Source organism: Podarcis filfolensis (assembly GCF_964270895.1).
Source record: "Podarcis filfolensis genome assembly, chromosome: 11".
NCBI classification, from domain to species: domain Eukaryota; kingdom Metazoa; phylum Chordata; class Lepidosauria; order Squamata; family Lacertidae; genus Podarcis; species Podarcis filfolensis.
Window position 1 is genome coordinate 361913 of NC_139613.1, and position 11835 is coordinate 373747.

The following is an 11835-nucleotide window of genomic DNA, read 5'->3' on the forward strand; positions in this document are numbered from 1 at the left end:
GTCAGAAGGTGCCTGGGGGGGGCAGCCCTCCCTGCTCTCCTTCTCCTGGCCCTGGGAGCCTGGCTCCGCTGCCAGATCCAAAATGGAGAGACACACTTTGCCTGTCCAGGAGCTTCTCAAATCCTGCGCCCCCCCCCAGCCAGGGGGCTTCAAGGGGAGAAAAAGACCCAAGCAGCAGCACCCCCAATCTACCAATAGCTGCCCCACTTTATTTTCTTAGAGCTTGGGGTAGTTCTCTGGGCCGTAGGGCAGCGGCTGGTCGAGGTATTCAGTGGTGGGGGTCGTGAACGTCGCACACTTCTTGAAGGGGGTGTCACCGGTCCGGATATTGGAGACACCCTGCGGGGGGTGGACAGAAACAGTGAGAAGGCAGCTGGGGGCCGGCAAACGCACCGTGGGCCACCCCCTCCCTCTGCCTGTCAGGGAGCCAGCATTGTCTTGTTTTTTGGGGGTGGGGGGGCAGCCTTGTCAAGTGAAAGCAACAGGTGCAAGGGGGGAGGAGAGAACCCAGCTCCTGCTCCCCTTCCTTTTTCAGTGCCCTCCAGAGCCTCTTCAAAGTCAGGACCATGGGGGGGAGTATGTAGGGCATTTGGGGTGGGAGGGGGGTGTCAGGGAGGGGGGGCCACTCACCGGCACCTGTCGGCAGTGCTCCAACCAGAAGGTCTGCGGCTGCTCCAGGCGGTAGTCGTGGGGCTGGGGGGGGAGAGCAAGAGTCACATGGCAGCCTCTTTTTTGGGGGGATTGGGGGGCTGCCCCTGGGGGGGCGCTTTCCTGCCTCTCTCTCACCTTGGTGGGGGCAGGGGCCACCGACACGAAGCCCTCTTTGCGATAGTGGTCGTGCGTCGTGGAGATGGTATCCATGGGCCCGCATGGGGGGCCGTCGTCCTCCTCCTCCTTCAGCTCCTTGCTGCAGAGAAAGGCAGAGGGGGCTGGGAAGCAGCTTCTTGGAATGGGGGGGGGCAACGTCCAGTTCCCTGCCACTGGGAGCCCCACTGAGGAGACCGCAGAGATTTCCCAGGAAGATCTGAGCTTGGGGTGCTGCGTCAACCCCAAAGGAGGCGGAGCAAAATTTGGCAGAGAGCTCCATCTTCCCCCCAAACCTTCCTCCCTTCTCTGGCCCTATGGGATCTGGGGGAAGGGAGGACCCCCCCCCCGAGGTTCAGCATTGAGATCTGGGGCACGGGGGCTGGAGGCTGCACCCCTGAGACCCTCCGCCTGCCTCTGAGGGAAGGGGTCTCCAATATCCTTTGGTTCAGGGGTCAGCAAATATTTTCAGCAGGGAGCCAGTCCACTGTCCCTCAGACCTTGTGGGGGGCCGGACTACTTTTTTTTTTGGAGGGGATGAATGAATTCCTATGCCCCACAAATAACCCAGAGGTGCATTTTAAATAGAAGGACACATTCTGCTCATGTAAAAACACGCTGATTCCCGGACCGTCCATGGGCCGAATTGAGAAGGCGATGGGGCTGGATCCGGCCCCCGGGCCTTAGTTTGCCTACCCATGCTTTTGTTATTCCCCACGCACAGATTCCTATCCTGCTTTCTTTTCCGTCCCTCAGCTGGAGTTACCAGGAAAGGGTCCAGGCAAGGAAGGGAGGCTTCTCACAGCCTTCTCACCAAACTGGGCTTTTCTTTCATTCTTCAAACACCTTCTTCAATTCAGGAAAAGTCTCCCACACGCGCTGGTCTCCTCGCGGCGCCTGACCTGTCACGCTGGTTGGGAGGGGTCATAAGGATCCCCTCGCCCAACCCCCTGCAACAGCTCCTTCAAGAGGGGCAAACTGGCATTCGGCGCCAGGCCCCTTCCATGCCACTTTCAACGTGGGCGGCTTAACGGTCCGTGCCCCAGTCCCATTCCTCGGAGAGCCCCATTGCTTCCACCTCTCCATTGTGCCCAGTCCCCACTTGCTTGCAGGGTTATTCCACATCAAATAAACACAAAAAACAAGGGTTTCGCCACCCACCGTCTCGGATTTTGATGAAACTTGGTGTGCACCCTTCCCTTATGGTTGAAAGAAACTCCCTTAAGTTTTTTCCCTCTATCTCAAATGGTTTTAATTTTATAGCACTTCAAAGTTTCATGAAATCTGTGTTTCTGTCCCTCTTGAGATCCTCGGCCTTGCGTGCATTTTCCCCCCATAACCAATGATCAGACATAAGAGACTCATAAATTTTATTCTTTGTTGAGAAAGAACATGTCTTTGCAATAATTTTCACCATCAAAAACTTTTGATTGCATTGTGCCCTGACACTGAAAATTTAGGTTTTCTAAACCCAGTTTTTCTACCAAGAAAGCTACATTTATACATTTTTTAAGGCATTTATAAAATCTTTTGAGTGCTGGTGTATTTTTTCTTGAAATCCTCATCATGTTATTAATCTCTGTGTAAAATTCCAAAGAGATCTGATCATTGGCTATGGAGAAAAAAAATAAAATGCACACAAGGCGGAGGACCTCAAGAGGGACAGAAACACAGATTACATTAAACTTTGAAGTGCTATAAAATTAAAACCGTTTGAGATAGAGGGGGAAAACTTGAGGGGGTTTCTTTCAACCATAAGGGAAGGGTGTACACCAAGTTTCATCAAAATCCGAGACGGTGAGTGGCATGACTGAGTTGAACTGACGTGGAATGGCCCCGCAATCTGATCCCGGCAAGGGGGAACCGGGGCGGAGGAAGGGGGTGCGGTGGGGGCAGACTGCCCCAGATGTCTTCGCTGGGGGCGTGACATTTGGCACGCCTGCGACTCCCAAGCCTACCCCGAGCCATTGGGGGAAGGGGGGAGCTGCACTGCTTCGCCCGTGGCATTCTGCCCACTTCCTCCTTCGTTTTGATAGCTGGGGGAGGCCTGGGAGTCGCGGGTGGGCACCTGAGCAGCTATCCCATGCCTGGGAGGGCACCCTCTGTGCCACACCCCCCCCCCTCAGGAGCACACCCGCCCTGGGAAGCGTGGGCATATGCACTGCCGCTGGGGGGCACCTGCCCACCCTCTCATCTAGTAGAAAAAAGACAGTCACGGAACCGAGAAATTACACAAGACAAATGAAATACCATGAAAATCCCTGAAACGAGAAGTAATCGACTAGAAATATTATCTTATAGAATTAAATGATAGAATTATAGAATTAAATACCAAAAATCAAAAAGTTTAAGGGAAAAGTTAGAAAAACCTAGAATTGAACAAAGCCTTAACGGGATGCCGGCTACAAACCTCCTTTCACTGAACTATTCAGATTCCTCAGAAGGAAATAGAGAAATCATAAACCTTAAATGATTACAAACTCAGGAAACGAGGTTTGTAGCCGGCATCCCGTTAAGGCTTTGTTCAATTCTAGGTTTTTCTAATTTTTTTCCTTAAACTTTTAGATTTTTGTTATTTGGTTTAATTCTATAATATTTCTAGTCGATTACTTCTCGTTTCAGGGATTTTCACGGTATTTCATTTGTTTTGTGTAACACCTTCTCATCCAGGGCTGCCTTGGGGCAGGGAAGCCAAGGACAGACTGCCCCCTCCAGCGCCAAAGCAAGTGTTCCTGGTCTGGTGGAGCCTCTGCCATTTGGGAAATGGGCGATGGCACAGCGGGTGAGACCTGGGGGGGGGGGCAGCCTCTCTCACCTCGGAAAGCCCATTCCAGAGGCAGGAGGGGAGGCCCAGCTGGGGAAGGAGGGGGCCACCCATGGCTCACCTGCTGCCCTGGTGTTTTGGACTTTCTGCCTGCTGCTCACCTGTGCTTCTGGTACAGGAGCCACTCCAGCATGGCCTCACGCTGCCCTGCGGGAGGAGGACAAGGAAGGAGGTCAGATCTCAGAAGGCAGGACAGCGCCTCAAGTGGGGAGCAGAATGTCCTCCTCTGTGGGCACCCCACACATGCCAGTCTCCTTCGCCTCCCTGGGCAGCAGTGACGTCTTCAAGCTACAAGCCAGGGAGGGCTCTTCCCCCTGTCTCTCGGGGCTTATATTTTGGTCTAACACCAGAACTCCTGGGTGTCCAACGAAGCTAAATGTTGGAAGATTCAGTACAGATAAAGGAAGTCCTCCTCCATGCAGCACCATTAAACTCCCTTCCACATGAGGCGGCGAAGCTTGGATGGCTTGAAAAGGGGACGAGACACATTCACAGAGGACAAGAGGGATATTGGGGGCTCAAAGCCACGATGGCCCAGCTCCGGCAGCAAGGCTTCTGAATCACAGTTGCTGGAACCCACAGGAGGGGAGAGGGCTCGGGTTCAAATCCTGATTGCTGGTTTCCTCCTGGCATCTGGTGGGCCACTGGGAGAACAGGAGGCTGGACTAGATGGTCGCTGGCCTGATCCACTAGCAGTGGTGAGATCCCCAGCAGGCTACAGAAATGTTGCACAGAAAGGCCACCCAGTGGGCTTGGGCTGGGGGTGGCTGTGAGGGGCAGTGGGGAGAAGCTCCCCAGGAAAGGGGGACCCAGGCAAGAGGTCAGGACGGCTTCACTCTTTCCTCTTTATATGAGACAAAGCAGCTCAGGGTGCGAATGCAAAGGTGATCCACCCAGGTAAGCTCAGGTTACAGCTCTCCAGGCCTCACAAAGATCCCGTTTCAGCCGTGAAGCTCCAACATCATCACTCTGAGAAGACGGGCAGGTTGAGGGGGGGGGGCCCAGGTGGCCTTCGGGGGCTTTGCCAGTGACTCCAGCTCAGCCTTGCAAGGAACCTTGGGGAGAAAGGAAGAGCCCTTTGCAGCACCCCTGGCGATTGCTTGGAGCCTGTGGGGGCAGAGCAGGCCTGCCTACAGCGGGTGACTCTTGAGAAGCCTGATTTAGACTGGGGTGGGGGAAGCTGTTTCTGGGTGGGTGGGGGCACAGGCTGCTAAGAGCTTTGCCTGTGTGGCAGCTGGAGACGTCCAAGAGGCCAGTGCCCCCCCCAGAGCAGCTGGGCAGGCTCCCCCTCCTCCAGGAAGCCCCATGGAAAGGGTCCCCAGCCTGTGGCCCCTCACACTCTGGACCCCCAGAGACTGGAGGGAGGAGGTGGAGCTGCTGCCTCCCCCCCCCCCAGCTCTGCGAGGGCTCAGGGCAGCGAACAGGAATGAAATGGGCTTAATCGAAACACGGAAGAGGACTCAAAGCCAAATGAAAAGGAGGAGCTAAAGGTAAAACGTCGTCATTCCCATGGAACGCTGGCTTTTCAAGGCAGCCCACACTGGAGAGCCCAGAAGGGCCCCCAGAGGGGCTGCCCCATGGAAGAGGGAGGAAGCTGGCTTTCTGCTGCTCCAGAGGAGAGGAGCTGAGGCAACAGATTCAAGTGACAAGGAAGGAGATTCCCAGTGAACCTCAGGAAGGGCTTTCTGATGGCAAGAGCAGTTTAGCAGTGGAACAGTCTCCCCTGGATGGTGGTGGCCTCTCCCTCCTTGGGGGCTTTGAAGCAGAGCCTGGGGGGACCCTCTGTCATGGATGCTTCAGCCGAGATTCCCGCATTGCAGGGGGTGGACTAGAGGACCCTCGGGACCCCTTCTGATTCTACAATTCTATGCTTCAAAGGCATTTAAGGCCCATATCTGACTGAGTTCAGGCCAAGGAGGAGCCCCTGTTTTGAGGAAGGGGCTTTGACCCACAGAGAGCACCCACCCGCCTCGTGTTGCCATTTCTGCAGGAGGGCTGAGTGGTCAGAGCCCTCCAGGTCAGGGACAGAGCCGGAGGCAGGTGTGCTTTGGGCGGGTCTGGACCCGAGAACAAAACGTGTCTGTCTGCTTAACGAGGAGAAACCGGAAAGCAAACAATAAACTGGCCTCCCGACCTGGCACTTTTGTGGCAAAGTTTTTTCCTTGGCCGTCCGGAAAGGCAGCTCTCGGCTCTGCACCCCCCCCCACTCCCTCCCCAGATCCTCACCTCTTATGGGGAGCCCAGTCCTCCAGGGCCTGCGGTAGGCGTCCTTCATGGTGGTGCTGCTGCTTAGGCCAGCCAGAAACTGCTGGGTGAGCAGCCCCCGGTGCCCGTGCCGGTAGAAGGAGGCCTCTGTGCCCCACTCGGGACAGGGCACGCGGTCCAGCTCGTTGGTGGCTCTCTGGAAGAGGGCAGAGAGGGCGGCTGCAGGTTAGCCAGAGAACTCCACCTAGGGGAGGGCAGGGGGCTGCCTGCTGCTCCCTCCCCCTGGGGTCTCCTGGCACACTCAGGGCTCACTTCCCTTTAGGCAGCGAGGGGCAGCAGATTTAGCCCAGCCACCCCACAGCCCTTGCCCGATCCCTAGAGAGTCCTTCCCTAATCAGCAGGGGAGAGGGCCTTTCATTTCTATTTTATTTATTAAATGTATGTACTGCCGTTCCTCCAAAGATCTCGGGGCGGTTCACAAGATCAAAATACAGGATAAAAGCACAAAATAAGAAGGACAAAATCAAACCAAAACAATACCCCCTCAACTCATTTTAAAGGCTGTAGAATGTTAATCAGCCATAGGGAAAGCTGAACCAGGCATGTCTTTAGTCAGGGAAATATAGTCCAGTTGTCCAGAATGGCAGCCATGACCAAGCCAGCCCACGCAGGACAACTGAGGCACAAGGTTTTGGGGGGACAGAGTTAGCTGAAGGTTGAAGGGAGTTTTGTGGTGCTGGAGATCTGATCTAGAGTGGTGCATGCTCTAGTCATCTCCTGCTTGGGCTCCTTTAATGCACTCTATGTGGGGATATCTTTGAAGGTGACCCAGAAATTGCAATTAATCCAGAGTGCGGCAGCTAGACTGGTGACTGGGAGCAGCCGCCAAAACCACATAACACCAGTCCTGAGAGATCTGCATTGGCTCCCAGTACGTTTCCAAGCACAATTCAAAGTGTTGGTGCTGACCTTTAAAGTCCTAAATGGACTCAGCCCAGTAGACCTGAAGGAGCGTCTCCACCCCCATCATCCAGCCCAGACACTGAGGTCCAGCGCCGAGGGACTTCTGGTGGTTCCCTGACTGTGAGAAGAGAAGTTACAGGGAACCAGGCAGAGGGCCTTCTCGGTAGTGGCACCCGCCCTGTGGAACACCCTCCCATCAGATGTCAAGGAAATAAACAACTATCTGACTTTTAGAAGACATCTGAAGGCAGCCCTCTTTAGGGAAGTTTTTAATGTCTTTTTTATCGTGTTGTTATTATTATTATTATTATTTATACCCAGCCACTCTGGGCGGCTTCCAACCAAATATTAAAATACAGTATTACATCAAACATTAAAAGCTTCCCTAAACAGGGCTGCCTTCAGATGTCTTCTGTTGGGAGCTGCCCAGAGTGGCTGGGTTTTTATCATCATCATCATCTTCATCATCATTATTATTACTATTATTATTATTATTATTATCTGGTGCAGCTGAGAATTTGCTGCTGGGTCTCTGCCTCCATAGATCATCTACTTCCGACTAAACATTGGGAAGAACTTTCTTTTCTAACTTTATTTATTTTTTTATTAAAGTTTTTTGGGAAGAACTTTCTGCCCGTAAGAGCTGCTTGGCAGCGGAAAGGCCTCCCTTGGAATCTGGGGGACTCTCCTTCTCCTTTTAAAACAGAGGTTGAGCAGCCACCAGTCCAGGGTTCCTCAGTTGTGATTCCCAAACTGCAGGGGATTGAACTAGATGGCCGTCAGGTGCCCTTGCATCCAAAAGCGACGCCCAGGCATAGGGGCTGCTGCTGCTGCGGGACTGTCTCTTCTCTTGGGGGAGAAGGTAACAGGAATTCCCCGGTGACACCCCCCCCTTGCCGCCCCCTCCTGCCAGTCCAGGGATGTGGAGCCCAGACAACCTTACCTCCTCCTGCCAGTTGTAGATCAGGCACTTTCCCCGAATGGGGAGCTCCCTCATGGGCTCCAGGGGGACAACGGGGATGGCCTCCTGTTCCGTGGCCGGCAGCTCCCCAAGAGTGGGTCCCGGGACCCCGTGGCAGGGAGGCAGCTCCACCGAGTAGGCTGGGGTGCGGACCACCACCGGGGGATCTTCAGGCAGCATCTCCTTGGGGCCGTACACCACCGCCGCCTCCTGCCCCTCTCCCGGGCACAGAGGGGGCTCCGCCACGCAGCAGGGGGCTTCGGGGACAGGGGGCGCCGCTGCCTCTCCATCGCTGGGTGCAGGTGGGCCTTGAAGGGCGGGAGCCAGGGACCTGCACAGGTTCAGGAAGGGGAAAAGGCAGTCAGACTCGGCTCTGCTCCAGGCAGAAAAATGAATGGCACAGACCCTTCCCTCCAAGAAAGAAAATGGGAAACTCTGTTTATTTTTACAATTTGCAGCCAGTGCTATGGGGCGGGGTAGCCAGGTTTCCTTGCCCCGGTGAAGCCTCCAGAGGGGCAGAATTGAGGCTCCCAGGCTGGGTGTGTGTGTATGCAACTATTCATGAGGTTTGTGTGCCAAACTGGGTCTTTGACCCGGGTAAAATCAAGCCTAGTTTTGCCCCTGCATAACACAGAACACCAAGCCAAAGTCACACAGCAATAAATGAAATTAAAGCCAGGCTTCGCCTCATAATTTCACGGGGGAGTGGGGATTCCTGCCACAGCCTATAGAGTTAAATCTTTAACTGAAGGTCAGGGAAAAGATGGGCTGATATTTATTTATTAAATCTGTATACCGTCCTTTAGTTGTAGATCTCAGGGCTCCAACTGCAGAGCTTTAGGAAGGGGATTCCGTGCCCAGGGCAGGAGCCACCACTAAGAAGGCCTGTCTGTGCGGCTTCTCAGCCGAATGAATCTTAAAGGAGGACACCCAAGTGAAACCTCCCAAATCCCACTTCAACATGGGCAGGTTCCTGCCATGTGGGCAGTCCTTGAAATAACGGGCTCCCAAACAGGCCTGGAGCTAAGTGTGGCCTTCCCTGGCCCTCTGCCTGGCCCTTGGCATTCCCAGCAGACTACCCACCCCTGCTCTGTGCCCTTCTCAGGGGCTTTTGCCTGGCTAGACTTTGCTGTGAGCTGTGAGGATGCCCCTTGCTTGCCTAGGTGGCGTCCACTTTTGACTTTGCCCGCCCACCGGCATGCGGCTCAGGAGACCACGACCTCCATTCACACGTGCAGAAAGACACGTGTTCCGCGTATCCTCGCCCCCTCTCCCGCCCCGCACGGCGGCACCTCCGTCTGCTCCTCCGTCTCTTTCTTCCATTCCTCACCCGCCCTCCGGCTCCATCCCTCCGACCGGCGCCGCTCGGGGTGGGGGACCGGAGACCTCGTCGCGGAGACGCCAAACACGGACTGGGGGCCCAGCTGGCCGCTACCATGGCGACGGCGACGCAGCGCGCCCATTGGCCAACCGGCGACGGCAGGAAAGGCTCTCATTGGCGCGCGCTAGGGCCGCTGCCCCGCCCCTGCCCCGCCCCTCTCGCCCGCGCCAGGCTCCGCGACGGCCGGTCGCTGCCCCGACGGGCGTCCAGTGGGGAGCCGGCGAAGGCCTGCAGCCCTGCTGCCCTTGCCCGGCCGAAGAGGCTGCGCCTTGCCGGGGGCAAAGCGGGCCTGGAAGAGACGCAGCCGGCTGGCCCGCTCCCTCGGGGCAGCCCTGCCGCGGAGCCCGCCCCTGCCGTCGGGGCCAGGCCAGGAGATCAGTGCCGGATTTACGTATAAGCTACACAAGCTATAGCTTAGGGTCCCACCAGAAAATATAAAGAAAAAAATCTGGATGTACATTTCCAAAATATAAGATAAAAAAACAAAAACCCTACATATAGGAACCGTGTCTTGTGTTGTGTAGGCTCCTATTAGGTCCATAATTTGCCATATAGCATATATTCAACACAAAAAACAGCGACAATTTGTTGTTGACAGCTGGACATCTAAAGGGCCCCATTACCTTCGGGAGCTGAGGGCCTCATCAAACCCCAATCAGGCCCTGCAGAGGATCGTGGGGGCCGAAGAGACGCCTTCGGGTCTGGAGAGCCGCACCATGGAGTCCGGAGGAAGCTGGTCGTGCGCCCCCTCGACGGCGCGTACGGTGGAGCCGAGCGTGCCCCGGGCCATGGGCAGAGAGTTTGCGAATGGCCACATCTGGCCCCCGCGCTGGGCCGGAGAGGCTCCTCCTTTCCAGGCCCCTCAACAGCCCCGCCTGCCTCCCCCGAGCCTCTCCGGAAAGGGGCTGGCCGGCCGCGGGGCGCATCTGCCGAGCAGCTGCGGCGAAGACGACGAGGAGGCGGCGGGCGCGGGGAGTTTGCCAAGCTGTCGTGCCCGAGGGTTGCGTGCCGCCGCCAAGCTCCTTGGCCCGCGAAGGCTGCCCTCGGCTGCAGCTGTAGGTCACCACTCTGCACGTGCTCAGAAGCGAGGGGCAGATCCTGAGGCGGTTGCCCAGCTCTCCTCTAGCTCCCTCTCCTCCTCCGCCCGGCTCAGCTCGATTGCATCCGCAGCTCCTGTTATTCGTTATGGAGTTCGTTCTCCCTCCTCTGGCTCTTCTCAGAGGGCCAAATATTATGTCCCTCTCATGTGGCGCCTCCAATATCCTGGTGTTTCCTTTAGTCTTCTTTGGCGATCACTCATAACTGAGTATGATTGTCCTCCAGGAACATGGTCTTAACGTTGAGTCTGTAAGTGACTGGTTTAGTCGTTTAGTGGTGTCGCCTTTTTGTGACCCCCTGGACCAGAGCACACCAGGCCCTCCTGTCTTCCACTGCCTCCCACAGTTTGGTCAAACCCATGCTAGTAGCTTCAAGAACACTATCCAACCATCTCATCCTCTGTCGCCCCTTCTCCTTGTGCCCTCCATCTTTCCCAACATCAGGGTCTTTTCCAGGGAGTCTTCTCTTCTCATGAGGTGGCCAAAGTATTGGAGCCTCAGCTTCACGATCTGTCCTTCCAGTGAGCACTCAGGGCTGATTTCCTTCCGAATGGAGAGGTTGGATCTTCTTGCAGTCCATGGGACTCTCCAGAGTCTCCTCCAGCACCAGAATTCAAAAGCATCCATTCTTCGGCCATCAGCCTTCTTTATGGTCCAGCTCTCACTTCCATACATCACTATTGGGAAAACCAGAGCTTTCACTACATGGACCTTTGTTGGCAAGGTGATGTCTCTGCTTTTTAAGATGCTGTCTAGGTTTGTCATTGCTTTTCTCCCAAGAAGCAGGCGTCTACAGCCACTGTAAGTGACCGTGGAGGCCATTTCTGGATCCACACGTCCTTCCACAGTGGGGACAGAGGTTTCCAGGTGGGAGTTGATCAAGGTGAGGGTTTGCCAAGCATTCCTTCTTCTTAGCACGTTTCTCCCTATCATCCTGAGTTTGAGTGTTTTCAAAGTCCATGACGCCTTTGGTAAAGGCTGTTCTCCAGTTGGAGAACTCACAGGCCAGTGTTTCCCAGTTATCAGTGCTTATACCACATTTTAAAGATTTGCCTTGAGAGTGTCTTTAAACCTCTTTTGTTCTCCACCAGTATTTCGCCTTCCATTCTTAAGTTGGGAACAGAGTAGTTGCTTTGGAAGACGATAATCAGGCATCCAAACAACATGACCAGTCCAAAGAAGTTGGTCGCCTATCTTCCCAAGTGATGTGTATAATTTTTTGGAGACATCGTTGAGGGAATCTTTTGAGGAGTTGAAGATGGCGTTTATAGGTGGTCCATGTTTCACAAGCAGACAGTAAGGTTGGTAGTACAATAGCTTTGTAAACGAATCTGCACTCGCAGAGCTCAGGCGATGCTGAATTTCGGCATCAGTGTTGGCCCTTGTGGAAAGATAACTGCCCAGGTAGGAGAAGTGATCGACACTTTCCAACATTACACCATTCCAGAGCTTCAGGCCAGTATGTTTCTGCCCCGATCTTCTGAATGTGGAGAGGGTGCTCTCCTCAGTTTACTAGCTGAGTGCAGGTCAGGCCAGGCATAACCTAGAGCCCCCCCCCAATGGATGAGACACTTGCTTCGGGATCCCCTCTTCCCCCTAA

General features: G+C 54.9%; 1 protein-coding gene across 2 annotated transcripts; it reads right to left on the reverse strand.

Annotated features, from left to right (window-relative positions):
- Nucleotides 1-189: 189 nt before the first annotated feature.
- SPAG8 (sperm associated antigen 8) lies at nt 190-10129 on the reverse strand. 2 transcript variants are annotated; one of them, XM_083575881.1, is made up of 7 exons: nt 9762-10129; nt 7740-8088; nt 5855-6029; nt 3730-3775; nt 787-907; nt 631-693; nt 190-339 (listed from the first exon to the last, which is right to left on the reverse strand). In XM_083575881.1, the coding sequence occupies exons 2-7, from the start codon at nt 7935-7937 to the stop codon at nt 217-219; spliced, it is 726 nt and encodes a 241-aa protein (XP_083432007.1). In that variant the 5' UTR covers nt 7938-8088; nt 9762-10129; the 3' UTR covers nt 190-216. The 2 variants fall into 2 exon arrangements, with proteins under 2 accessions (XP_083432007.1, XP_083432006.1); XM_083575880.1 differs by lacking the exon at nt 9762-10129 and adding an exon at nt 9088-9204.
- Nucleotides 10130-11835: the final 1706 nt, after the last annotated feature.

Excerpts from the sequence above, each read along its gene's own strand:
- SPAG8 (XM_083575880.1), bottom strand. Across the intron at positions 694-786 it reads TGGCCCCTGCCCCCACCAAG|CCCCACGACTACCGCCTGGA; the intron begins GTGAGAGAGAGG and ends CTCCCCCCCCAG. Across the intron at positions 340-630 it reads AGCACTGCCGACAGGTGCCG|GGTGTCTCCAATATCCGGAC; the intron begins GTGAGTGGCCCC and ends CACCCCCCGCAG.